This window comes from Bufo bufo, chromosome 11 (assembly GCF_905171765.1).
Source record: "Bufo bufo chromosome 11, aBufBuf1.1, whole genome shotgun sequence".
NCBI lineage: Eukaryota > Metazoa > Chordata > Amphibia > Anura > Bufonidae > Bufo > Bufo bufo.
In genome coordinates this window covers 49,239,829-49,266,930 of record NC_053399.1, presented here as the reverse complement: position 1 = coordinate 49,266,930, position 27,102 = coordinate 49,239,829, and the positions used below count along the sequence as shown (strand labels likewise).

General features: G+C 42.9%; 1 protein-coding gene across 1 annotated transcript in view; it reads left to right on the top strand.

Moving 5' to 3' along the window:
• The window catches only part of RYR3 (ryanodine receptor 3), a 734,312-nt gene that overhangs the window by 225,604 nt on the left and 481,606 nt on the right, over window positions 1-27,102 (top strand). Inside the window, exons 4-13 of the mRNA XM_040412592.1 lie at window positions 5,510-5,584; window positions 6,828-6,906; window positions 9,515-9,627; window positions 11,348-11,453; window positions 21,007-21,100; window positions 22,491-22,565; window positions 22,644-22,800; window positions 25,344-25,508; window positions 26,362-26,483; window positions 26,895-27,084. Of these exons, the coding sequence (XP_040268526.1) occupies window positions 5,510-5,584; window positions 6,828-6,906; window positions 9,515-9,627; window positions 11,348-11,453; window positions 21,007-21,100; window positions 22,491-22,565; window positions 22,644-22,800; window positions 25,344-25,508; window positions 26,362-26,483; window positions 26,895-27,084 (1,176 nt within the window). The remainder of the gene's footprint in view (window positions 1-5,509; window positions 5,585-6,827; window positions 6,907-9,514; window positions 9,628-11,347; window positions 11,454-21,006; window positions 21,101-22,490; window positions 22,566-22,643; window positions 22,801-25,343; window positions 25,509-26,361; window positions 26,484-26,894; window positions 27,085-27,102) is intronic.

Here is a 27,102-nt window from a genome sequence, read left to right as displayed (position 1 = left end):
ATCCACTTCTGCAATAAAAAGTGCCCGAAAAAGCTTTTTCTGACATCATCATAACTCTATGGGGCCCATTTACTAAAAATTGTTGTTTCGCACACCAGTCTTGCTGGAGTAAGATGCGGCTAATTTGTTAAGAGACACATGCCTCCTTAATTTTGTTCTATCTGTGATCTCTACACCACAAACAAAACCCCACACCAGGAGTAATTTTTTTTTTGCCTAAATTATTGTAAATGTGTGGGCAGCGGAGTCCCTGACCTCTTCCATCAAGTTCCATTCACTTTTTTGGTGGTGAGTGCAGCAGAGAGAGACAAAATGTCAATGAATTTTGCACAACATGCCGTTCGCATATTATAAGCTCTAACTGCTATGAAAATATGTGAAATATGTGAAATAATCAGCGCAGTTTGTTACAGCCAGAAATGACATGGTGTATACTGAAAGTAATGTGAGTAGTTAAAGGGGTTTTCCGGGAGTACAATGATGATGGCTTAGCCTTAAAGTCATCAAAATCTGATCTGCGGGGGTCCAACTCCTGGCACCATCGTCTAATAGGCCGAGTTTATATCACTGTTCATCTGATACGCCCAGTTTTCTGCCATTTCTGCCTGGGATCTGTTATTTTAGATAGTAAAAAAAAGTCACTAAGTATTTTTTTTTTTTTCCCATTTAAAATAATGGCTCTTGGATGGAAATAGTTTTCTGCTCTTCTTTGGACGGTGATGTGCACCCGGGCTTAGCTGTGGAGATCTAGTGAGTACTGTGGTCTCCTCACAACATTCCAAGCACTGCTGCTATATTGTCTAGTGGCTGTTCTTGGTACTGCAGCCCAAGCCTATTCACTTGCATGGGAGTGGTTCAGCACATAGGCCGTGTGATCAATGAACTTGATGTCATTGGCCGAGAAAGAGGCCACTGTGCTCACAGGAGCCCCTCAGCTACTTCAGACAGCTGATAGGTGGGGTGCCCGGAGCTGGACACCCACCCATCTGACATTGATGACCTATCCTGAAGAAGGGATACATTATGTTTTTCAGCTGTTATACCTCTCAGTATGTATTCATTATAATCTAGTGTACGGAAAGCACAGACATGACTGCAGATGGCACTGTATATGTTGCAATTAAATGGTTGTCTTGAACATGGCATTGACATGTATTGCTGTACATACATCCTGCTTTCCATCTTTGGTTTGTTATACTTTGTTGATTACTGTTGTGGACATGTCTTAATTATTCGCTCGTTGTCGCAGATGTCACATTAAGAAAATGTTGGCTTGTATGCATTGTGAATCCTTGTTTGCTTATACCTTTAAGCCTAAACCATATTTTATAAAACTGCTATGTAACAGGGAAATCTGGTCAAAAATGATTTCCCGCCTGTGTCCTAGCTGAATACCACTACCCTGCTCTGTGTCTCCAGAAGACAGTAATGGTCACATCCTCTCACCAGGGGTCCTGCAGACATGGTGCTGTTGTCATTAGCACTGGTGCCTCCTGGATCAGGGGAGGGTGTCTCATATTACCCAAACACACTGTGCATTGGGTGGTCTGAAAATCTACAGGCAATTTTATATAAATGAAGAAAGGACTGGTAAGAGGAGGGCATCCGGTGTGCTGACCTTCTGCTTGTATAGTTACATTTTACTGTGGAACGGATGCTACTTTTAGGTAATGTGTTACTGGTAGTTTTATCAGTCATACAAGAACATGTTCAGGTGCCGGAGGATTGATGTTTTTTTTTTTTTTTTTGTTTTTTGTCCCTCCAGTAGTAAGCAAAATCTTTATTCCATGACAGAATATAAAAAAACAGACTCCATAAAATAACATTTTAAAACAAGGTGTAATCACATGGCTCTAAAACCCCTTATCAGTCTTTAAATATTTTTATAGAGTTTTTTTTAAATATTTTTCTTAGGCCACAGATGTAAATACATACACAATTAGCATTACATAGTAAAAGGACCCATTTTTCCAAAGCATGAGCCATGAAACCCTCTTACCCACCCTTTAGACCTAACTTTTCACCCGTGCACATCAGGGAAACTTGAATCAAAAGCTGCAAAGGGAAAGTTCTCGAATGTCCACACAATTGTTATAGAATATGTACCATAGGGTGAATAGAAAACATTGTTTAATTAATAGTTTGGGTCTATGTGGGACGTGCTGCAATAAATTTTCCCCATTTAAGAAAAAAACTTTTATTTAATCATTCAGTATTTAAGAGTATTCAGTCCAATCCATACGGAATAGGAATTCTACCTTAAGGCCTCATGCACACGACCGTATTTTTTTGCGGTCCGCAAAAACTGGTTCCGTTTTTCCGTGATCCGTGACCGTTTTTTCGTCCGTGGGTCTTCCTTGATTTTTGGAGGATCCACGGACATGAAAAAAAAGTCGTTTTGGTGTCTGCCTGGCCGTGCGGAGCCAAACGGATCCGTCCTGAATTACAATGCAAGTCAATGGGGACGGATCCGTTTGACGTTGACACAATATGGTGCAATTTCAAACGGATCCGTCCCCATTGACTTTCAATGTAAAGTCAGGAGTTAATATACCATCGGATCAGAGTTTTCTCCAATCCGATGGTATATTTTAACTTGAAGCGTCCCCATCACCATGGGAACGCCTCTATGTTAGAATATACTGTCGGATATGAGTTGGATCTGAAACTCAAATCCGACAGTATATTCTAACACAGAGGCGTTCCCATGGTGATGGGGACGCTTCAGGTTAGAATACACTAAAAGAACTGTGTACATGACTGCCCCCTGCTGCCTGGTAGGTGCTGCCAGGCAGCAGGGGGCAGCCCCCCCCCTGTAGTTAACACATTGGTGGCCAGTGCGACCGGCCCCCCCCTCCCTGTAGTTAACTCATTGGTGGCCAGTGGGCCCCCCCCTCCCCTGTAGTTAACTCATTGGTGGCCAGTGGGCCCCCCTCCCTCCCCTGTAGTTAACTTGTTGGTGGACAGTGGGCCCCCCCTCCCTCCCCTGTAGTTAACTCGTTAGTGGCCAGTGGGCCCTCTCCCCTCCCTCCCCCTCCTAATTAAAATCTCCCCCCCTATCATTGGTGGCAGCGGAGAGTACCGATCGGAGTCCCAGTTTAATCGCTGGGGCTCCGATCGGTAACCATGGCAACCAGGACACTACTGCAGTCCCGGTTGCCATGGTTACTTAGCAATTTGTAGAAGCATTATACTTACCTGCGAGCTCCGATGTCTGCGTCCGGCCGGGAGCTCCTCCTACTGGTAAGTGACAGGTCTGTGCGGCGCATTGCTTAATGACCTGTCACTTACCAGTAGGAGGAGCTCCCGGCCGGACGCAGACATCGGAGCTCGCAGGTAAGTATAATGCTTCTACAAATTGCTAAGTAACCATGGCAACCGGGACTGCAGTAGCGTCCTGGTTGCCATGGTTACCGATCGGAGCCCCAGCGATTAAACTGGGACTCTGATCGGTACTCTCTGCTGCCACCAATGATAGGGGGGAGATTTTAATTAAGAGGGGGAGGGAGGGGGAGGGAGGGGGAGGGCCCACTGGCCACCAATGAGTTAACTACAGGGGAGGGGGGGCCCACTGGCCACCAATGAGTTAACTACAGGGGAGGGGGGGCGGCCGCACTGGCCACCAATGAGTTAACTACAGGGGAGGGAGGGGGGGGCGGCCAGACTGGCCACCAATGTGTTAACTACAGGGGGCAGTCATGTACACAGTTCTTTTAGTATATTCTAACCTGAAGCGTCCCCATCACCATGGGAACGCCTCTGTGTTAGAATATACTGTCGGTTCTGAGTTTTCACGAAGTGAAAACTCAGCTCTGAAAAAGCTTTTATGCAGACGGATCTTCGGATCCATCTGTATAAAAGTAACCTACGGCCACGGATCACGGACACGGATGCCAATCTTGTGTGCATCCGTGTTCTTTCACGGACCCATTGACTTGAATGGGTCCGTGAACCGTTGTCTGTCAAAAAAATAGGACAGGTCATATTTTTTTGACGGACAGGATACACGGATCACAGTCTCGGCTGCAAAACGGTGCATTTTCCGATTTTTCCAAGGACCCATTGAAAGTCAATGGGTCCGCGAAAAAAAACGGAAAACGGCACAACGGCCACGGATGCACACAACGGTCGTGTGCATGAGGCCTAAGTCAGGGGAGTGGGGTGCGTCCACCCAAATAACATTCTCAGTTCAAATGCGTTAAAATGAGGGTTGATCATCTAACACAGGGATGCTCAACCTGTGGCCCTCCAGCTGTTGTAAAACTATAACTCCCACCATGCCCTGCTGTAGGCTGTTCAGGCATGCTGGGAGTTGTAGTTTTGCAACAGCTGGAGGGCCACAGGTTGAGCATGCCTGATCTAGCATATTAAACAATGGCCAACACAGAGACAGATGGATAGACATACTAAAAGTACTAAGCAGAAATGGTTTAAGAAATTCCCATACTAAATGAATAGCAGGACAATGGAAAATATCAGTGTCTAATGATGGACTCTAATTTCAGGTCTTGACATGATCTGTAACTCATAGAAAATTGTTGTGATTTTAGCCCGGACTCTCTATTTTTCCCGATAGGAGCTCTAAATTCTGAGAAAAATATGCAGAGGACCTGGTTAATGTATTTATGAATTTGCAGATAAAGACACGTCCCCTCAAGATTTAGCTATTGTGTAGTCATGTGTAATCATGAAAGAAAATCAGCAATATAGGGGCCTCCTTGCATTGCCAGTGCTTTATAAAGAGCGGGGAGCCTACCCCTAACCATAAAAGACAGACGTCTTTAACCCCTTTTTCTGTGGATGGAGGTATATGATGTAGCAGCGCTACCGGGAGGGATGGGAGACTAAAAGGCCGATGATGTTTTGATGCTACAGAGGAGAGTAACACATACCAGTAACGGACACTTCTTTTGCTGCTTTATTAATTTTTATTTTTTTCTTTAAATGCTCCCAAGAAGTTTACAAGGAAGGTAAGACCAACTGGAACAGAACTGACCCCCAATGCATCCTTTCTGGCTACGTATCCAGCTGATCAGATCATGAACACAATTAAAGTCATCACTAGAAATGGAGAATGACCTGGATTGTTATAAGACTGGACAGAGACCGTCACTACTAACATCGTTCTGTTGTGCTATGTGTCATTTGTTATGCTTGCTTGCCGTACTTGATGAGTGGCCTGCTTGTCTCCAGTGTGCAGCATGTCCTACTAGATGTGAGACCCGTAAAAAACAAGCCCAGTCATTTTTCATGTTGCACTTATTATGTAATGATGTATTTCGACTCATATGTATAATGTCAAATATTCAGAGACAAACAGAAATCTAAACCTAGATGTTTCCATATATAATAATATGGAGGTTTTGCAATTATTAGACATATGAACCATCTCTTTCTCTCTTTGATATCATCCATAACATTTCAAGGTCATCCATGGACATGTCTCCCTCCCCTTAAATTTATTAATCATGTATCAGTTGGTTAATTATTTTTCTCAATTGCACTACAGGCATCGCAAGGCGGTGGGCATAGAACGTTACTGTATGGCCATGCAATCTTACTGCGACATTCATTCAGTGGTATGGTAAGTGTCAAGTGATTGTGGTTTATTGTGGTCAGTGGTGGGTTCATATGGTGCCCTTGGTTGGTAATACATTGATCTTCATTACATTCTGTGTATCTCTTTTGATGTCCATATGTCCTAAAACACAATTGAAAAATTGTAAAATTCAGGTAACCTACTACCTAAGGGTAATTCAAAGAAAGATTTCAATGTACAAACAATGTAGTCCTAAATATATAATTATAAAATCCAGCAATGCTACACCTGTTCTTTCAAAATATATAAAGCAATGGCCTGTATGGAGGGCATAGCACTTGGAGCACCGCTACTGCTATGCTCCTTAGTGCTCAATACCCCCCCCCCTTTGATTGACAAGGCTAGTTGAGATAGCCAAGTCTTCTCATGCCGCTGTGCCACCAATATGATTCCTTGTAAATCGGTGGCAGTGTGTGCAAGCAAATCATACATTCCACTAGGACTGCATGATTTTGCTGATGCCCTATTGCTTATATTTGATTGCCAGTGCTAATTGGTGGCAGTGGAGCCTCTGCAGAAGGAACTGAGTGATGTGCATAGACAAGAGAGTACTTATTGTGTGATCCCCTCTGCTGCTGCGCTCTTCCACTGTGTGTAAAGCCGGTGTGTCAGTCCACCCAGAAGTGGAGGTGCCAGAGGCTTCACACACAGCGGAGTAGCAGAGCTGCAGGAAGGATTGCAGGGTAACTGGTCTCTGGCCCCTGCGCAGCACTCAATTCCTTCTGCAGAGGCTCCACTGCCACCAATCAGGACTGGCAATCAAATATAAGCAATAGAGCATGAACGAGTGGAATGCATGATTTGCTTGCACACACTGCCACAGATGATTTACAGTTATATTTACAAGGAATCCTACGTGTAGCACAGCGGCATGAGAACACAAGGCTTTCTCATCTAGCCTAGTCAATCAAAGGGGGGGGGAGAGTGCATTGAGCACCGAGGGGCAGTCGTCGCCCTTGGAGCACTACTACTGCTATGCCTGCCCCTCTGTGCTCCAACTGCATATTTTGCATAGAAATTGAAGTACACATCTATCAGCAGCTGTTTAACATATAAGCGAAATAAATATATTATTGTGCTCAGCAGGATCAACTCTACCAGGCAATGTGCCTGGTGTATTAGGATTGATCATGCTGACAGAGGCTCTTAAACTTGGTTATTACAATGATTTAGTATATATTCCATATCAATGGCAACCTATTTTATTTGATCTTAACTCATTTTACAGTACTTGACGTGTCTTACTACGTCCAGATCCCTTACAGATAAACTTGCTTTTGATGTTGGGCTGCGAGATACGGCAACAGGTAATATGCCAGCTTTAGCAAGGATTGAGATGTGAGTGTTGATGATGGACTTGCTTGTGATCAGCAGAACAAAACAAGTGCATCCAGTAACTTATTTTTAGAATTAGCCATTTTGATGCTACGCAGTTCTTTGTTGTCACCATGCAGCCTGGTTTAGTTGAAACCCAGGTCTACACAACCACTTTATTATTTGTATTGCTCCAATGGACCTCTACTCTGATCCAGCAGTCATACTTCTTTCTATTTTTGCATACCTTTGGTAGGTTACTTGGGAGTAAGGGATAAATGAAAGGCTGTATGACTGCAGTATCAGACCACACTGGGTTTGTTTGTAGTCTGTTACCATGGAGACTGCATACGAGCTGTAGACCCTAAAGGGCAGGATGATTTAAGTGGTGTTCTGCAATGGGTACCTATTGGTGATCTATCTTCCGGATAAGTCATCAATATCTGATCAGTGGGGGTTAAGGATTACACTGCGCACAATCACGCTTGCAGCAGCGGCGCAGTATAATTACAAGTACTCATCCCATTCAACCCCCTTAATGAAAAATATTTGAATAATTGCTTAATTTTTAAGTTTAGATGCATTGAGCAATGCACAAAAAAATATGATGGAAGTGTCATCATTGTGAGATATTCACAAAGCCATACAGTACTTACAAAATATAGCCGGCTATGCTTAGGTCACCAATAAATCACGCAGTATATATGTACTCTGCGTGACTGTGTAAGCACTTTTCTATGCATATTTCACATGTTATTTGTATGGCAGTTTGAATATTTCTCCATCCATCTATTTTGGATGATTTCATAAAGATAATTGTATATCATTATGGCTTGTTATACTGCTAAATGGGTTTTCCTGAGTGTTTTATAATCCAGTGAGTGCTGCAGCCTTCTCACAGCTTACCAAGCACAGCACTGTCTATAGGTTAGTGGCTGTGTTTGGTATTGCAGCTCAGCCCCATTTATTCAAGTGGAGCTGAGCTGCACATCGACTATGTGATCGATGAACGTGATGTCACTGGCCTAAGGAGATGCCAAAGCACTCACAGGAGCACCCCAGCCTCTTCAAACAGCTGATCGGCGGGGTATCAGGAGTCAGACCCTCATCGATAAGATCCTAAGGATAGGTCATCAGTATAATACACTCAGAAAACCCCTTAAGAGGGTTTGTCTCACTTCAGGAAATGGCATTTATCATGTAGATAAAATTAAAGAGGACCTCTCACCACTCCTGACATGCCTGTTTTAATAGCTCCATGCATTCCCCATGTAATAACAATTCTGGAGCCTCTATTCTTATGGCTCTATGTTGTGCCATTCCTCTATTATTTCTACTACAAGTTATGAATGAATTGCTAGCAGTCTGCAGTAAGAGTACAGAGGGGAGGTAACCAGTTGGGGGGGGTGTACCTGCACAGACTGGCAATGGCAGCACTGATTGGATAGCGTGAGTCTGTGCAGCCCCCCCCCTAACTGGTTACCTCCTCTCTGTACCCTTACTGCAGACTGCTAGCAATTCATTCATAACTTCTAGTAGAAATAATAAAGGAATGGCACAAAATAGAGCCATAAGAATAGATGCTCCAGAATTGTTATTACATGGGGAATGCATGAAGCTATTAAAAAAGGAATGTCAGGAGAGGTGAAAGGTCCTCTTTATACAAGGCACTTCCTAATGTATTGTAATTGTCCATATTGCCTCCTTTGTTGGCTTAATTAATTCCATCACATTATAAACTGCTCGTTTCCAGAGGTTACGACCAGGGGCGTAGCTATAGGGAAAGCAAGGGAAGTGACTGACTGCTTTGGGGCCCAAACTCAGAAGGGGCCCACCCAGAAGGATGACTAAAAGGTATTTTTGTCAACTGTATTATACAATGACCTTATATCGAGAAACACTATAGGAAACGGACGGAGCGGTTGCTGGGCCTCGTCTGAGAGAGTGATCTTGACTAGCCATAGAAGTGGGGGTTGCACGGGAGGAGCGGGTTGTGAAGACGTTGCTGGGGGGGGGGCCTTCAAAAATTTGCTGTGGGTCCCTGTGATTTCTAGCTACGCCACTGATGAATGCTATTTACTGAAGTGACATGACACCTTTAGGTTTGAAACAGTGGACATAGCCTTTAAATCATTTGTCATTTTTCAGTCTGTATTAGTAATTTTACTGATGATTGCAGCATACTTTATATGTGAACCGAGGACATAATAACAGATATGTGTTTATCCTTTTATGTTTTTATGCTATATAATTTTAATCCATATATATCTTTTATGTGTTATGTTTTAAACATGATTGACACATAAACTGAGGACATTGTTTGGAATATAATGAACCCCTCTCACCGATAACTATTGTTGACTATGTACTGATGTCTTGATACACATACATTATTTATAAATCCAGTGACAGAAATACTTTAGGATAGTAGAGCCATGTCTACTGACCAGCTTGTTAGGAACTATATACTATAGTTCTATGTCCTGATACTATGGTCATAGAATTTATATATCCACTAAGTTAATGCTGGGAGTTGCATCTACAAGAGTTGGACCTGTTTTGACACATCATATTAACAGGATATTTTGATTTTATTTGTAGGAGAGGCTTGTTGGTGGACAATACATCCTGCATCCAAGCAAAGATCGGAAGGAGAGAAAGTTCGTATTGGGGATGACCTGATTTTAGTCAGTGTGTCTTCTGAAAGATATCTAGTAAGTGTCCAATATTGTGTAAAATTCACTATATTGTTTCCCTGCTGGTGTCAGTATAGCACCGAGAGTAGAATACATTGTAGTGCATAAGCAGTACAATGTATTATAGTAGCGGTGGGAGTTAAAAGTCCTCTTGTGGCACTACTAAATATATATATATTTTAATCGTATGAAATGAAAAAATTCCAAGTTAACAAACACCTTTTTTCCATTTAAAAAGCTTTTTAATTGAAAGAATTGCAGAATAAAATCACCTCCATATATTTAGTGTCACAGCTTCTGTAACGACCCGCACTACAAAATTATCATGTTAGGCTGAGTTCACACTTCAGTTATTTGGTCTTTTGGTAATTTCAATCAGTTATTGTGAGCCAAAACCAGGTTCGGGTCAAAAACACAGAACAGGTGCAGATAATTCTATTATACCTTATCTCTGTGTAGGCTTCACTACTGGTTTAGGCTGGCTCACAATAACTGATGGAAATAAATGGCCAAATAACTGAGGTGTGAGCTCGACCTAATTTATCCTGTACAGTGAATGTAAATAAATACAATGCCAGAATTGCTGATTTTTGCTTATTTGCCACCAAAAAGTGTTATATACCCCAAAATGATACCAATGAACAGTACAAGTTGCCCTGCAAAAATCAAGCCCCCACATGGCTCCTTAGAAAGAAAAATAAAAAAGTAATAGGTCTTGGTATGTGGCGATATAAAAGCTTTTTTTAAAGGTTTTTATTTAGCAAAAGTAGTAAAAACTAAAAAAAAAAACTATGTACTTGGATCACTTTTATCATACTGACCCATCAAGTTACGTTATTTATGCGGCAGAATGAAAACCGCAAAATTTGTAAAGTAAAAACTCAGTTGAAGTCCCGCAAAAAGCATGCCCTTTTATGGCTACAGTACATGTAAAGAAGTTATAGCTCTTGAAATGCGACAAAAAATGATAAAAATCACTTGGTCACTAAGGGGTTAGAGAATACCTTTGAAACAGATTTATTTACTTAGTATGAACAAACATTAGTGTAGCTTAATCTTTACCAAAATGTTGATTTCCACTCAAAAGCACTTTTTGGAAAGTTTCTTAATTACTTTATACTCCTTTTGGGCCAAAAATCTTTATTTTCCCCTTTTGGTCTAAAAAATTTTCAACTGTTTTTCCTCCACAACTCCTTTTATCAGACTATTATTTACAGATTAGTTAGCTATAATAAGTGTTTATTTTAGCCCAAAATGAGCAAAATGTAATAATAAAAAATTGTTCCAAAGATGTCCATAGACGTTAAAAGGGTTTTCAGAGATTTTTTTTTTATACTGATGACCTATCCTTAGAATAGGTCATCAGTATCTGATTGGTGGGAGTGCAACACCCTGGGCCCCTGCTGATCAGCTGTTTTGAGAACACAGAGAGCTCCTCCTAGGCCACGTGACACATAAACATATCATTGCTTGGCCTAGGAAAAGCTGAGAGAAGGACGCGGCGCTCACAGGAGCGCCACTGCCTTCTAAAACAGCTGATCGGTGAGCTTCCTAAGTATCGGACCCCCACTAATCAGATATTAATGACCTATCCAGAATACATGAGTAGGAAAATCTCAGAAAAACCTTTTAAGACTGGGTCTCTATGACGGTTTTCAGTAACATGCAAAATTGCAAATCATTCTCAAATTTTAAAATAATTTCAATTATCTCAAACTATCTCATTTTTGTCTGGCAGCATCTATCCATATCCAATGGAATGGGCAACATCCAGGTGGATGCCTCTTTCATGCAGACCCTGTGGAACGTCCATCCGACATGCTCTGGGAGCAGTGTGGAAGAAGGTGATGAGCTCTTTATATTATGTTGGTGTTCATCATTAACTCTGGACTATGGCATCTATCCTTGGACATCCAGTAGTGCATAAGGGCAGAGTGACAAGTGCTTGGTCACTTCATTAGTAAACTTTAGATGTTTGTCCTCTGTATTAGGTTTGTTATGTTTAGAACATTGTACTGTAGCCTGCTTGTGTATGCCTAATTTGCTTCTAACATAATTATCTAATTTTGTATGTAAAGTTATTTATTGGTCACTAGCACAAAAAAAAAAAATCTAGGCTAAAAATCGATGCACACAACAATATAAAATTATAAAGCTTTGTTGGACAACAATAAAAATAATTATACACACCACAAGGAGCTTGAGATCCCAGCAAAATGTAAAAATGAGAACCTCCCCCACAAAGCAGGTTACAATAAAACCAAAGAAAGAGGCAAGTACAAAAATATGCCTGAAGAGAAAAGAAGTCAGTAAGAAACAGAAATACATATAAAAGCTCCAAATGGAGGTACACAAATCAGCTAAATAAATGCAATTCAAGTCCCATTTACATGTGTGCTAATAAACACATAAAAAAATTAAAATCTCTTGAGAATAATGTTACATCACATGGACATAAATCAACAAAGTGCCAGTGCTAATATATTAAAAGCTGTAAAGACTAGAAGCTATACAAGTAATAAGAAAAAAGCCTCTTTCAGAGCACTGTGGGACTGAACCCTACGTGCTTCACTGACATAAATAATGCAGCTTCATCGGGGTAGTGGCTCATATACTCTAAGAAGCCCATGATACAGCCATAGTTATTAGACTACTGAACATAAATGTGGAATTAAACTTACACAAATCAATATGATTAGCAGCATTAGTCTCCAGAGAAGTCCTATTGCTTATGGTGGAGTGATTTTTGGCATGGGCTCTTTTTTTTGTTGTTGCTCTAATGACTTGAACTAGTGGAAGTGTCAATCCAGGCCGTTTAATCCCTTAGATGCTGTGGTCAATAGCAACCACAGCACCTAAGAGCTTTAAAGGGAGGGAACTCCGTCTTTTTCACATCAGCACCCCCACGAACGGGCACATCTCCTTCGCATGTCTTCGCATGGCAGCCTGGGGCCTAATGAAAGCCCTAAGCCTGCCTGCAGTCTATACACATTAGGGCTCATGCACATGACTGTATGTGTTTTTCTATCAGCAAAAAACAGATCCGCAAAAAATACGGGTGACACCCGTGTGCATTCGGTATTTTGCGGAATGGAAAAGCCGGCCCCAAATAGAACAGTACTTATTGTCTGTAAGGCCTCATGCACACGACCGTAGTTTGTTTTGCGGTCCGCCAATCGCGGATCTGCAAAACACGGATTGCGTCCGTGCTCGTTCCGCAATTTGCGGACCGGCACGGACAGCCTTCAATATAAATGCCTATTCTTGTCCGCAAAGCGCAGACAAGAATAGGACATGTTATATTTTTTTAGCGGGGCCACGGAACGGAGCAATGGATGCGGACAGCACACGGAGTGCTGTCCGCATCTTTTGCGGCCCAATTGAAGTGAATGGGTCTGAAGTGAATGGGATGCGGACCAAAACAACGGCCGTGTGCATGAGGCCTAATGCGGACAAACATGTTCTATTTTATTTCGGAACGGACATATGGAAACAGAATGCACACTTCCTTTTTTTTGCGGACCCGTTGAAATAAATGGTTCCACATGCGGTCCACAAAAAACCCAGAACAGAAATGGAAAGGAAATACGCTCCTGTGCATGAGCCCTTAGGCTGCACCTCTCTGGTGCACCCTGATGGTGCCTGTCAATATAGCAATGACTGTATAATACACTGTACTGCATAATCAAAACGGATATAGGCTACCACTATAGCTTTTGAATTTCTTCTGATAATTACCATAAATTTAAAAAAAGGAACATTTTGGGAGTTACTGGTGTTGCGTTTAATGGATTGGGAGTTGTAAAATTAAATAGCCTCATATTTCTGTCCATGCCAGTCATGGTTCTGGAGCCGCAAAGAGATACGGCTTGACTCTATTCTTATGAAGCACAATAGCTTCGTCTGACCCACAGTCTCTGTTAAATGGCCTGAAACACCAGATCTGCCGTTAACATTGAAATTGACCGCAGCAGCAAAATACCTCTGTTTTTTATCCTCATAATGTTGAGCTCAATGCCCTAAGGTTCCAGTTATGACGCACAATGATAAGTGTCAAAGCTATGTAACCTTTTTCAAACTCTGCTATTCTGGTCTCATTTGATTTGTCTTCAATAAATGTCACAATGATGTTTTTAATCAAGTGATTAACCATGATACATTGAGAAATGGAAGCATTAGTAGCCTGGAAATATATTTCAGGAACATATGCAAATGAAAGAGGAGGCATGCAATTTTTTTTTTTTTTGTAATAAAATTTCCATACATTTAAATTTATTTTAATTTTTTGGGATGTTTGTAGTTTTAGTTTTACTCTTTTTAGAACATTAATTCCTAAAGTTGCCCATCAGGAATATTTTACATATAGTTGCTCTTTGCTTAAATGGTTTGTATTTGTACAACGCAGACATATTTAATTAGTTCCTTAGCAAATGATCGTGGGGGTGATGGTAAAGGTGGTCCTGCAGCTAGGGGAAAAAATCCAGCTAGCAGTCACTCCTGCTACAACATTGCTGGAAGAGAGATGAAACGTTACTTACTCCAGTGAGCAGCAGTTCTTTATTTTTAATAACAGAAAAGTCCTAAGCTGGAGCATCTCTCTGTCACAGCCATATGTCTTAAAAAGATATATGCATTTGTAGTAACCAGTTTGATGATTCTGAATTAAACTGAAAAGCTGAACTGAGGGCAAAAAAATATATGGACTTCCTAAGGTTTAAAGAGGTTTTCCAGGAATTACATATTCATGACTATAGTTGAGCGAATTTCTCAAAAATTTGATTCGGCCGGTGCGTTGAATTTTTTGTAAAAATTTGGTTCGATCCGAATTTATTTGTGGCGAATCGGATTGAAAACCAGCTATTTCCTGGCTGCGGAGAGCTTTTATAGTGGTGTAGAACACTGTGCCTTGCAGTAACATACATAAGGAGTCTGCTTTGGTAGTGAAACAATACTGTGAGTCAGTATGACATGGAGATGACAGGAGTCGCTCTTAGAATCACTGCACACTTCACTTATTTGGGCAGTTACGGGGTCAAAACTGACCAAATTACTCAAGTGTGAACTAATCCTTAACAATGTTAGCGTCAAGTGCACTCCTTTTACACCGTCATCAGCTGATTCCACATAGATGTCTACAGAACCTGTTCTATTAAACGCTTATACAAGTAGAGCCCCCTGACAGAGTGGAGAGGGTGTCAGCAGTAAGTTTGTGTTGACGTCACTGATTATTTTGCCCTTCCTCTGATCAGTCAGAACAATAACCCCCAAAAAAAGGATCCTGTCTGTGGAGCTTCCGCCTTCACTCGGTCAGCATTTGGTCAGTAATCCATCAATATTGCTAAAGCCCAAAAAAAACTGTAGGGGATCCAAAGCAGAGATCACACGTGAATGGAATATTTGCATGTCTTCTGTGTTTTGTACCCACTCCTGCTTTTAGCTACCAAATCATGAGCAAATTCTGATGCAAAATAGGGACCATGTCATGCAGGCCTTACAGCTGTTACATAGACAGGATCCGTTGTGCGTCTCATTTTTCCTTCCTTCTGACAGATCAGAAGAAGGGTCAAATAAATGATTGTCAGCCAGGCCGAAAGGCAAAATAGTGGCCGTCATGAAGTGGGGAGGGTAGGAACAGCATGAGAAGTCCACAGAGTGGCCCTAAGACATAGTGGTGAGGTGGAAGCAGCATGAGAAGAACACAGAGTGGGCCAATGACAGTATGGAGGTGGCAGCAGCAGCATCAGGAGGCCACAGGGTGGCACAATGACAGTGTGGAGGTGGCAGCAGCATCAGGAGGCCACAGATTGGCAAGGTGACATAGTGTGGAGGTGACAGCAGCATCAGGAGACCACAGAGTGACCTGGTGACAGAGAGGGAGGTGGGTGGCAATACCAGTACCAGCTGAAGATGGTGGGTGAAAGAAGAAACACTTGGCATCAGATGTGTGGCATCAAGCAGGTGGCAGCATCAGAATAGTAGATGAGGCATGTAGCCGTAAGAAAACGGTCTATTTTGTCAGTGTTGATGTGGCACCATGGATGATCTAGCCTGATGCATCAGGCATTGGTGGGTGGAAATCCTGGCTGATCCACGTCTGATTCATCTTGACTAAGGTCAGTCTCTCCACATTTTGGGTGGACAGGCGAGTTCTTCTTGGGGTAACTATGGCCCCCCACCGCACAAACACCCGCTCTGATGCCACACTACTGGCCGGGCAGGACAGCATTTCAAGGGCAAACTCTGCCAGTTGCGGCCACAAATCCAGTTTGGCTGCCCAGTAGTCCAGCGGAACTTCAATGTGGGTTTGCAGGGTGCTGTCCAAGTATGCCACCACCTGCTGGTTCAGGTCCTGCTCCAGGTCTAGCTGCTGCTGCTGGTGAGTAGTTTCTTCACTAGGTGGGTGAAGAAAGCTGCTCATCAGCAACTCTAGACTCAAGTTTTTGCTAATGGAGCTGGAACCGCTCCTACCCCCCACCCTGCCACAGCAGCCATGGCAGAGGAACGTGAGTGCAGAGGGACGCCCCCAGTCAGACCTGTGAGAGGATGGACTATGGCGCAGATAGGCAGCAGCCAACTGACTACATAGGATGTCTCTATAGTAGTTCAGTTTGTCTTCCCTCTCAAGGGGTGTAAAAAAGGTCCCCATTTTGGACCGGTAGCGAGGGTCCAACAAGGTGGAGAGCCATAAGTCATCCCTCTGCCGAATGGTGACAATTCGGCTGTCACTACGCAAGCAAGTAAGCATGCATCGGACCATTTGTGCAAGTGACTTGGAGGGACTCCCTGCCTCCATCTCCACTGCATGATGTGTCTGGGTCCTCTGCCTCGTCTTCCTCATCGCCCTGTAGTTCCTTTGGCTGCTCCTGCTCCTCCTCTCCTTTCACCTGTGTAGAAAAACCACCCATTTTGCTACACATCGCTTATGCTTAAATGTCCTCCTCCTCCTCCTCCTCCAGTTCAGTCTCCACATGGCTCATGTGGCCGTGAGATCTAGGCGCCATGTCTCCAGTCCCCTGACCAGCCAGATTTACCAGCATCTGTTCCAAGACATGAAGCAGTGGAATGACGTTGTTTATACCATAGTCCTGGAGACTGACAAATAACGTGGCCTCCTCAAAGGGCCTGAGCAAATGGCAGGTGTCCCGCATGAGCTGCCACTGGCTGACATCGAAGTTACACAGGGGAGTACTCCTGTCCGCTTGGATTATCAAGAAATCATTTATGGCCTTTCTCTGTTCGTATAGTCGGTCCAACATATTGGGGGTGGAATTCCAACGGGTGGAAACGTCGCATATTGGCCTATGTTGGGGGATGCCCTTCTGCCGCTGCAGCTCAAGGGGGGTGTGTTTTGCGATGTACGAGTGGTTGAAGTGCATGCAGACGCAGCGCAGACACCATGTTCTTCCCGTTGTCGGTCACCATGGTTCCGATTTTGAGTTGTCGCAGAGAAAGCTAGGATTCTATTTCTTGATGGACAGGGAGCAGTTCCTCCCCTGTGTGACTCCATTCGTCCAGGCAAACGAGGTGCAGAACAGCGTGACACCGCCGTGCCCTGCGCATGTGGTATGCTGGAGGGGCACTGTGAATTGTCTCTGCAGTGGAGGCTGAGGCCACCGTGGAGGATGAGGAGGCAGAGGCGGACATTGTCTCGGGACCAACGGCGTGAGAACGTGGAGGCAGAAGCGTTGTCGCCTGGCCATGTTGCTGGTGTGGCTGTGCAGCAATCGCGTTCACCCAGTGGGCCGTAAAGGACATGTATTGTCCCTGACCTTATTTACAGCTCTGTGCACTTTGGCAGACATGACAGGCTCAAGGACTGGCCCTCCTTTTGTTCAACATACGTGTCCAGGGCTGGTACTGCTTTTTTGGCAAAGAAATGACGGCTTAGGACTCTCCACCTCGGCTCGGCACAAGCCATCAGTTCTCTAAAAGGTGCAGAGTTCACCACTTTGAAAGGGAGGAACTGCAACACCAGCAACTTGGCCAGAAGCACATTCAGCTTCTGAGCAGTTGGATGAGTGCACGCATACTGCTGTCTCTTGGCAATCGCTTCAGTGATCGATTGCTGACGGAATGAATGACGACGAGGAGGAGTAGGAGGAGGAGCAGGAGTATAAGGACCAGCAGATTATGGGAAGGACAGACAGCTCCCTTCGGCTAAGGTTGTGGAGTCTTGACTCCCTGAAATCGGGTGGGTGCCACTGGGTGATGCAGCGGTTGCTGCGGCAGGCTGGACCACCACATCGGAACCACGGTTCTCCCAGGCCACTTTATGGTGACGCTGCATATGTTGATGCAGGGCCATGGTTCCAACATTGGCAACCTGGCCACGCTTCACCTTCTGCCCACAGATTCTACAAATAGCCATTTCCCCCAACACTCCGCACTATCTGACTGCTATCGCCGCTGCTTCCGTGAACCCCTGCACCAGTACTTTCCAGGCAGGTAGGCTGCTATGAAGCAGGTGGTCTACCCTGGGCACATTTGGCTCCTGACCTCACACTGCTGCAACTCTGCTGACTCCCGGCCATGCTAGCGACTTGCTGGCTCCATCACTGACTCACAGACAAGCTGCCACCTTCTTCTCCCGAGGATGATGAAGTCCCTAATTCACCTGGCTTCAATCAGCTACATCATCATCATCGAGTAATGTCTGCACGTCACTGATGTCCTCCTCAACGGTCTCTGGGTCAGGAGCCTGACCGCTCGCAACACCAGCTGCGACACCACTCTCCTCATCACTACTTGCCCGCCTACCAGAGGAAGCGGCGGATGTCTCCTCCACACCTTGGCTGACCAGTAGCTGCTGACTGTCCTCTAGTAGCTCGTCCTCGCTGTATAGGGAAGCTGAGCCCATAGTATATAATACTTCTCTGGCTGAGGGAACAGAAAAGGACAGAGGCAGGTTGAGGACAGGTGAGGGCACAGGGCCTGCTTCTGGGCCATGCCAACTAAGGGTTGTATCTGACGAACCCACCGACTCTTGGCTGGGGGTGTCTGATGTCAATTGGGATGAAGTGGATGACCGAGTTAACCATTCAAGAACCGCTAGGTTGCTGGTCAAGACACGACTGCTGGATGACACTGGGAGCTCAGGCCTCTCGCTGCGACTCTTGCTGCCACGCCCCCTTACTCTGCTGCGACCTGTGCCTGCGGCAGAAACATTTAGACCTCTGCCACTCCCCTGTGCAGGGTCTGGCACTTCTCTGTCTGACATACTGTTAGGTCAAATAAATAAATAAAAAGGAAATTAAAACACCCCAAAAAAGTCTGTAATTTTCTTACTTCACCACACAACGGCTAATAAGCCCTTTTTTTTTTTTCACTAATACACGCCCAAACGGGCTTTAGAACATATAGCTGCACCGCTGAACGGTAAATAGGCCCTTATTTTTTTCCACTTATACACGCCACAAAAGGCTTTAGAACATCTAACTGCACCGCTGAACGGCAAATAATATATATATTTTTTGCCACTAATACACGCCAAAAATGGGCTTCAGAACATATAACTGCACCGCTAAACGGCAAATAATATATTTTTTTTTTGCCACAATTACACGCCAAAAAGGGCTGTAATTTTCTCACTTCAAAACACAACGGCTAATAAGCCCTTTTTTCCCACTAATACAAGCCAAAAAATGCTTTAGAACATATAACTGCACCGCACAAGGGCAAATAAGACGTAGAAATATTTCCTTGTAATAAACCCTGTTAATGGCTGTAACACCCCAATAACAAGAACGGTTTGCGGGAATTACAGAGCTGTATAATGGCAATTTGGATCCCCAGTCAGTGCAGCAAGGTGTAATAGGATTGTTCCCATTACCCAGGCTGTAAACTCCCCTACTGAACCCTGTTCTGCTTCAGTACTGTGGAATAATTCCTCCCTATCCTTTCCATGAATTTCTATACAGCAAAATAAAAGTTTTAAAGTCCTTTCCTAGCACTGTCCCTAGCGCTTGCTGACGTCTCTCCTTGCACTAAGTACACTGGAAAATGGCTGAATCCAAGATGGCTGAGGCTATTTATAGGGCTGTGACATCAGATGGCTGGCTGGCTGCTGATTGGCTGCATGCATGGGATTGTGGGTGATCCCTCATTCCCAGATTTCCTTGCTCCATGTCCTCACACGTGCAGCTGCCATTTTAGGAAAAATGTGATTTGTTACCACGAAGCGCGAGGAAATTCTGATTCAGTGCAAATCAAATTTTTCCTGAAATTCGGATCAAATTCCACTTCGTCAACTTCGATTCGCTCCTCTCTATTCATGACCTATCCATAAGATAGGGTTTCAATATGAGATAGGTTGGGGTCTGACACCCAGCGCCCCACTAATCAATCATTAACATCGGCTAGAAGTTACGGAAGTAGAATTCTACAGCTCATTAAAGAGTGCAGTACTGTGGCTCAGCATTCCCTTTAATGGAGCTAAGCTGCAATTCCATACACAGTTCATGGACAGGTGTGGTGTTATTCCCAGATAAAAGCCATGTCGAAAATCTTGGGAAACCATTTTAAATCATGCTCTTTTAGAATCTTTGAGTTGTCTTTTGTTAGGCTACTTTCACACTAGCGTTGTTTAAATCCGGCATTCAATTCCGACACCGGAACTGCCCGCCGGATCCGGAAAAACGTGTGAAAACGGATTACATTTGAATCCTGATCAGGATTTTGATCACAATGAAAAAATGCATTGGAAAAAACGGATCCGCCATTTATGGACTTTAACTTTTTTTTCACATTTTTCGGGTTTAACATGCAAAAGCCGGATCCAGTTTGACTGAACACACGGCGCCGGTTCCGGCGTTAATGCAAGTCAATGGGAAAAAGACCGGATCCGGCGTTCAGTCAGAGTGTTCACGATTTTTGACCGGAGGTAAAAATACAACATGCTACGGTTTCCTGAAAAGCCTGATCAATCAAAAAGACTGAACTGAAGACATCCTGATGCATCCTGAACGGATTACTCTCCATTTAGAATGCATTAGGATAAAACTGATCAGTTCTTTTCCGGTATTGAGCCCCTAGGACGGAACTCAGCGCCGGAAAAGAAAAACGTTAGTGTGTAAGTACCCTAAGGTTGTTATCTTATCTAAATCTAATGCAAGTGTGTTTCTTCCTCCTTTAACTTACAAATGTGTTAACTGGACATGGCAGCCATTATATTTTCCTATAAGGATGGACATGTCATGTAAGCAGCACTATAGTAGGTATAAATTGTTTTATGAACAGGCAACTTTGTCTTTTTAGAGTCATGGAAGGTTCAGCCAATATTGTCAGACTTACATATGTTTGCTAAATATAACATGAGGCATAATTAGATAAATTATTTCATTTGGTCTCAATGCATATTATACAACAGCGTCCTGACTTATTTTCCCATTTATATTTCAGGATATCTTCTCGGTGGACATGTGGTCCGGTTTTTCCATGGCCATGATGAATGTTTGACAATCCCATCTACTGACTCAGCAGAAGCTCAGCATAGGTTAGCCTGAGGAAAATGGGGGCTTAGGGCAGTTTCAGATGAGTATGCCAACTGCTGGAAACAAGCTCTGTAAGGGAGCATGATTTCCTGGACTAGACACTTCTGTGGCAGGACCAAACGGCATCACAATGATTTATAATGCTGTGTGTCTCTGCCCGATCTCCATTATAATGATTTGTACTGAAATAATGCCATCAGTGCAAATCATAACAGGGTAGGTTGGGCAGAGATGCACAGCATTATAAATCATTGTAATGCCGTGCGGTCCTGTCACAGGAGCAGAGTTCACTGCAGGAAATTACGCTCTCACATGGAGCATTTTCCATGTAGCGAACATGTTTATCTGAAATTAGCCTAAATTAGATGAAACAGCGTCATAATAAAGCCACACATGTGATAACCCTCAGTAACCTGGTCCTGTCACTGCAAAGGCAATGTAGCCTCTCTGACCTGTTCTGTTGGGCGGCATGATTAGGATCAGCTGATACTTTTACATTTTCCTGTCCGTTTTACATACGCGAAAAAGTTTTGGTTTCATCTGATATTCGTAAAGAATCTGTGGTTGGTCAATTGGTTCATTTTTTCCCCTCCCTTATTTGTCATCCATATTCCATGGACACTGCTAGGCTGAAAATTAATTTCAAGAGGATCTATGGTCAATGAAATATGGACCAAACACAGATGCCCTCTGTGTTGTGTCAGTGATTTTTTCACGGACCCGTAGACTTCAATGGGCGTGTTTGGTCCGCATTTCGAACCTAAGTAGTGCATGTCTCTAGAATTTTTCCCTGACCTACTGTCAGTAAAAGGCCTCATGCACACGACCGTTACGTTTTTTGCGGTCTGCAAACCGCGGATCCGCAAAAAATGGAAGCCCATTGTAGAAATGCCTATTCTTGTCGGCAAAACGGACAAGAATGGGACATGCTATATTTTTTTTGCGGGGCCACGGAATGGAGCAACGGATGCAGACAGCACACGGAGTGCTGTCCGCATCTTTTGCGGCCCCGTTGAAGTTAATGGGTCCGCACCTGAGCCGCAAAAACTGCGGCTCGGATGTGGACCATAACTACGGTCGTGTGCATGAGGCCAAACACTACTGATATGTGAACAGACACCTCAAAATCAATGAGAATGAGTGAACGGAAATGTGAACAAGGCCTGAACACATATTATTCTTAATCTTACTCCATGGTTACATCCTGTTTTTTTCTGCAGGTGGTGTTTTGGATTTTACGTTTTGTTATAATATGTGCAATTCATATATTTCAGATGTTACAATTCCAATACCATAATGCCTAAATACAGTATGATGAACCTTTGTACATAAAATATGCAATGTTACAATTTCAGGTTTTCTCATAATACATGTTTGCTTTTATCTTGCTAGGAAAGTTAATTATGAGGCAGGAGGGGCAGGTGTCCGTGCCAGGTCATTATGGAGGGTGGAACCCCTAAGAATAAGGTACCATCATATCTTTTCTACATTGCTTATAGCACACCGTCTGTGGGAATCCCTTTCTGATTTTCTTGTTTTGTGTAGTTGGAGTGGAAGTCACATCAGATGGGGGCAGACATTCCGCCTACGGCATATTACAACCGGGCAATATTTGGCACTGACAGAGGACCAAGGATTAGTACTACAAGACCGAGCAAAGTCTGATACCAAGTCTTCAGCATTCTGTTTCAGAGCATCGAAGGTGAACAAATAATGATTACCTTTACAACTTACAAAGCATGAAATAAAATGCACTGTGATAAAACATTGTACATTTTCATGACGTTCAACTTTCTGTTCCTTAAGTTTAAATGTGTGTATTTACTACATTTCACACCCTATTTTGAAATGCACAAATAAATGTATTATTTTTTTTAAATAAAATAGTACGGATAAGAAATGCACAGCTGCATAACTATTTGCTCACACTTGCTTTGCATCCACCATTGCAAATTCTGTCAGATTTGACAGGAAAAATAGCACCGCTTGCAACGCTATTCTTCCTATTAAACATGTCTTTAACAGGAGGGCTCGAGGGAAGGGGGTTAGGTTAAGAAATTGGCATTGGGTGGTTGGGCACCGTTTCAGCTTTCGCCTCAGGCAGCAGAAAAGCCAAGTGCACCCCTGTGTCATGGATATCTGTCATATGATGAAAATGGCTCTTCATCATACTGTAGTTTCCATTATTAATAGAAAACACAACACAGATGTGAAAAAAGCTTTATTTTATGTTACTACAAGTGAAAATGAGCATAGAGAAAGTGGCACAATTATTGTTATAGTTATAATTTTATAAATCACCTAAACTGTTATTAAAAGGGATTGTGCCAAGTTTTAAAGGTACTAAGTCAGTGGTGGCGAACCTATGGCATGGGTGCCAGAGGGGGCACTCAGAGTCCTCTCTATGGGCACCCGCACCCTGGAAAAAGTCTATGGTATACCAATATATGGTATACCAAGATGGGTGGAATGGGACCCCCATTCTTGGGATCAGTGGGGGTCCCCATTGTCTGATCCCCCACCAATCCGTTATTACCTATCCTTTGGATAAGGGATAACTTCATAACTTGACACAACCCCTTTAAGATGGCCATATACTGGCCAACCATCTAATAAGCTTGGGGGTGTTCTGATTCTCCCTCAAAAGCTGATGTCAGTGGACAGAAGGATTCAGGCAATTGAATTTCAATATACCCAATCCATTTTTTCTCAAGGAGATACGTCAACAGTTGTGTCTAGTAGGGACATATTCCCCTTTCCCTATTGAGAACACATACATTTTTGGCCAGTCTGAGTGTGTATGGGGGATTGGAAGCAATAGCTGTTGGTTGAAGGAGCATTTAGCAGACGCATACCTAATGTATGTGGCCGGCCTCACAGCTGCCCATCCTGATATACTGTGTAGAGCTGACCATGGAAATTAGATAAAAATCTCCAAAATGGGCAATCATTTGGATTACAAATACAGGGTTATTTTTCCAACTCCCTTCGACATCTACCAACATTTATCAGTAATGTTGGTGATGAAATTGGTCTGCAATACAGATAGATAACTAAACTGAAACAATGCCATGTCTGACCCTTTAATTGTGTCTGATATTGTAGTTACCCCATTCACTTGAATAGGAACAATCTGCAATACAAGTCACTACAGATAGACAAGAATGGTGCTGTTTCCGAAAAACAAACCGACCCCTTATTAAAATCTCAGGCAAACACTCTAATAGCCACCCTGTACATTCTAGTTAGGAGGTGTGATATCTTTTAATCACAGAGTATTTGGTTATTTGCTGTAGTTGTTAACAGACTACAGTTTCCCTTTTTTCCACATGCAGGATATTAAATGGGGCGCAGGCTAAATAGGTGAAGTATAACACGTGAAGGAATCCAGGAGTGACCATGTGCTATACAAGTCTGCGTACTATAATAATGAAGCATTATTGTGTCATTTAGGCCTTTTTTAAGCCGTTTCTATGTCTTAATTTTGGTAACACACAGCTGGCTCTTGGCATTTACAAATACAACATTGTTAAGGAGGAGCTTATTGTATTTAACTCTGCATAATTAACATGTTCCTGTAAAGGTCACAGTCATTTACTTTGCTGGCCCGCTTTAGCTGATAGCCAACTGTGAGTCACAGGCCACCAGCTTATGCCATGTGTAATTATACAGCCAGAGCCTAAAGAACAAACCCAAAATAAACTTTAATATCTGTAGCCTTTTGAAGTTTTCCTGCAGGAGTTTATCAGAATACCACTGATAATCACCATGTAGCTTTACTGTCTATGTATTTTTTATCTAGTTTTTTAGTTGTCCAATATGAAATCGAAATATCCTATGATACATATAAATACACTCCCTCAAGTTTCAATATTCATTGGTTCCAGGAAATCTATTGTATGTTGAAACCATTGTAAGTTGAGTAATCGGTTCCAAAGCCCCAAAATGTCATCCAAGATAAGAGAAAATGAAGATTTAAGAAAAATATGCAGATAACTAAGACAGATAAAGCAATCCCTTACATATAACAGTCAGGAATAGGTGCTTACTATCAACTAATGCAGCTATTTTACCAGAGAAGTGGCCTTGATTGGTTGGATCTGAGTCAGACATTGTATGTAGAGTCTAGTTTCAACTTACGATGGGTCAGAAAAGACCATCGTATATTAAAAATATTGTATCCTGAGGGATCACTATATATATGTCTTTGAAAAACGTTCATTGGCTTTTTTGTTCTCAATGCAGGAAAAGTTAGACGCTGGCCCAAAGCGAGACATTGATGGGATGGGAGCTGCAGAGATTAAGTATGGGGATTCCATCTGCTTTATTCAGCATGTAGACAGTGGCCTGTGGCTGACCTACAAATCTCAAGATGCCAAGACAGCACGACTGGGACCTCTAAAAAGAAGGGTAAGTATGCATATTATATGTAGACAGTTTCATTTACAGTAATTACTTTTGGAAACAAGTTATTAAAGTGAAGAACAGTAAATAATTATATTCCATACATCCAAATAAAAGTTCAAAACTGCATGGTCCTCATATGTTGTATTTGTATCCGCTTTCCCTGTTTAGAGCTAGAAACTGAACAGGGAAGTTTTCACTTTCTGGCATAGAGGGGGGGGGGGATTTATGTTCTCCCTTGCGCTACAAAAGTGGCTTTAAAAAGTTACAAGCTGTGTGTCTGTGACTTTTTAAATGCAACTTTATTGGGGGGTTAAAGTCGCAAGTGCCTCTTTTATGCCACCCTCACTTCTTTTCCAAAAGCTGCGTGGCAAGGGTGAGAAAGGTCAACACCCAAGATAAATGTATCTTCATTTACACCAGTTTTCTGGAGCAAATGAAGCCAGAAATCTATGGCAGCTGAGAGCTGTTGTAGATTTCTGTTTGGGCACACAGGTGTATGGTCTAGTGTTTGTTTCCCCTCCATGCCCTTTCCATAACCAATGTCAGCCACTTTTGAATGTATTTGGGCACTTCAAGAGATTTCTGCTTTCAGGATAACCTACAAACCCTGTGAATAAAAAGCTTCGGCCTTCTGTTTTTTTTTAGAAAGGTGCTCCATATGGGTCCATTAACACGTCCGCAAAATGGGTCCGCATCCGATTCGCTCTTTTGCGGACAGGATTAGGCATTTTCTATTATTGCGGAATGCACATTGCCGGTGTCCGTGTTTTGCGGATTCGCAAAACACTTGCGGACGTTTGAATGGACCCTATATCTGAAAAAAAGTTCTATTTTAAATCTGCTTTTATCTGAACAGGCAATCCTGCACCAAGAAGGCCATATGGATGATGGTGTCACATTACAGAAGTGTCAGCATGAAGAGTCCCAAGCTGCTAGAATCATTCGGAACACCACAGGCCTGTTTGGCCAGTTCATCAGGTACAGATTGCTCAGCAGTGTCTAATTTGTGCTGCAAATTTCACAAAGGTTTGTCTATTGATCACCCCTCAAATGATACAAGAAAACAGTTCTCATAAAGAATTGAAGCAGATATAGGGTCTTTAAAAATCTAAATAAGTGTACCACCCCAAGCCCTATCAGTCATGTTTTACTCAGCGTCTACTATACTGTACTGATAACGGTCAGACTGATACACAGATAAATTTGCAAAAATGACCTGGGAATGGAGAACACAAAAAATAGTCTATAATATGATGTCATTTTGCTTATTTTTCTGTACAATATAAAGCAGTATTTGCAAAACACAAAAAAGGAGTCACTAAAATATTCATCTGATCTATAGGGATTTGTTGTTTGCTGATGAGGATCTTTTTTTGTTTTAATGGCTAGTGACCTGGATTCTCTGACGGGGAACAACCGGACTGTGACAGCCCCCATCGCCCTGCCTATTGAGGAGGTAGTTCAAACCCTGCAAGACTTGATCACTTATTTCCAGCCTCCCGAGGAAGAACTAGAACATGAAGACAAACAAAATAAACTCCGCTCACTCAAAAACAGGCAGAACCTATTCAAAGAGGAGGTATAAATCCAGGGACCT